At 64.8% G+C, this 1,757-nt stretch overlaps 1 protein-coding gene across 1 annotated transcript in view; it reads right to left on the reverse strand.

The window, feature by feature from the left end:
* The window catches only part of HS6ST2 (heparan sulfate 6-O-sulfotransferase 2), a gene marked incomplete at its 3' end in the record, with an annotated part of 19,095 nt that extends 17,553 nt beyond the window's left edge, over positions 1-1,542 (reverse strand). The window contains exon 1 of the mRNA XM_017861159.1: positions 807-1,542. Within this exon, the coding sequence (XP_017716648.1) occupies positions 807-1,234 (428 nt within the window). The remainder of the gene's footprint in view (positions 1-806) is intronic.
* Between the last annotated feature and the right edge of the window lie 215 nt (positions 1,543-1,757).

The raw sequence follows: 1,757 nt of genomic DNA on the forward strand, positions 1-1,757 counted from the left end.
CCCGCAGCTCAGCCCGCGCTCCCCGTGCCCCCGCACCGCCCCCTCCCCCTGGAGCCGCCGCTGCGCCCCTCTCCCCCTCCCCTCCGCACCGAGTACTCCACAGCGGCGGCGGCGGCGGCGGCGGCTCCCTTCCCCGCTTCCTTCCTTCCCGGCAGGCTCAGCGCTGTGGCTTCTGCGGCACACACACACCCCCACCCCGACTCCTTCCCGCGGGCCGCTCGCCCCTCCCCCCGCCGGAGCTCTTCGGAGCTCCTCAGAGCCCCTCCGCGGGGTTTCGTCCCAGTGGGACCCCTCCGGGCCCAGTCGCCCCACTCCTCCCTCAACTCACGCCCCAGTCCGGGCCCCGTGTGTCTCGCTCCACTCTCGGTGGCTCCCATCCCCATCCCGCTCCGCCCGCCGGACTCTCCGGGCTCTCCTGCCCCCATCCCTTTTGGAGCGCATACCTCTGTCCGGGTTTCTCCCCGCAAGCCCCGAAGCCCTCCTTTCGCCCGCGCCCGCTTGCCCACCCGGGAGGCGGCCTCGAGGGAGCTCGGAGCCGGGCGCTCAGAGTTCCCCTGGAGGAAGGAGCCCGCCTGCAGCCCGACTTGCTAGCGGAGACGCTGCGCTGCCGGTGCCAGTGGAACAGTGGCGACGGAGCCGCGGCGTGGCCAAATGCGCGCCGCGCCCCTCCGGGGACCCCAGCCTGGCCACCAATGGCCAGCTGGAACTTTGCGCCCTTCTCTCCCCCCGCGGCTGCCTTCGCTCCCCGTACAGCACCTTCGCACCCTGGCCTGGGAGCGCGAACCCCGCTTTCACCTAGAACGTACCTGGCCAGGGGGCCGAAAATCTTGGAGAAGATCGCACCGAGCACGTGCTTCAGCGAGTGGCCCAGGGCGGCCAGGCCCCGAGTGAGCAGGACCCGGCAGAGGGAGCCCAGGTCCCAGCGTCGCCTGAGGACGTGCATCCGCCTGCGGCGGCCCCGGGACAGCAGCGCGAAAAGCGGGGCGCACGCGGCTCCCGCCAGGGAAGAAGACGCCTTTCGGGGCTTGTCCAGGAGCGGCCGGGAGTGGAATCCGTGAGACACACCCCTAGGAGGGCCCGCGCGAACTGAGGCGGCGACCGACCCTGGCCGGCTCGCTGCCAATTCGGCCTCTACTCTGGAATGCTGGCGGGGACAGGTGGTGCGGGCGGGCGCTCCTCGCTCCGGTTGCCGCGGCGGCTCGAACGCCCGGACTGCACACGCAGGCAGTGCCATTCCCCCCTTCAGGCAACTCAGGGTACTAAGGATCACGAGCGAGCTTGAATTTATATAATAATGCCTCACGCCTAAGAGCTCGAGCCACTTCACAAGCAGAGAACCTGGGTTTTCTCTTTTCTTGGAGTACGGAGGTCACTCCGCTTAGCGCATCACTCCACTTTGGCTCGTAATTTCAACCTCTCCTAAAATAGCAAAGGCGCAAATTGGAGCTTTTCCGTCTGTCTTTGCCAATTTCCATTCTCCAGCGGAAGCGGGGCATTTTCTGAAAAGGTAAGTCAGCATGATAAAAGACAGCATGACCAAAAAGCATTACAGAATGAGAATCTGACCTTTTTTAGAGCACAGACTGTCTTCTTGCTGAATCCTGTGTACCAAACCCTGTGCCTGCAGGAGGGCTTGACTCACAAAAGGTTTGTTGAATGAATGGATACATAACTAAAAACTCAGAGTGAGACCATCTAATCCAAGGTAATGTGTCACATGAGGAAACTGAGGCCCAGAGAGGGGTAGGGACGTGCCC

The sequence above is a fragment of the Rhinopithecus bieti genome, unplaced genomic scaffold, assembly GCF_001698545.2.
Source record: "Rhinopithecus bieti isolate Rb0 unplaced genomic scaffold, ASM169854v2 scaffold_60776, whole genome shotgun sequence".
NCBI classification, from domain to species: domain Eukaryota; kingdom Metazoa; phylum Chordata; class Mammalia; order Primates; family Cercopithecidae; genus Rhinopithecus; species Rhinopithecus bieti.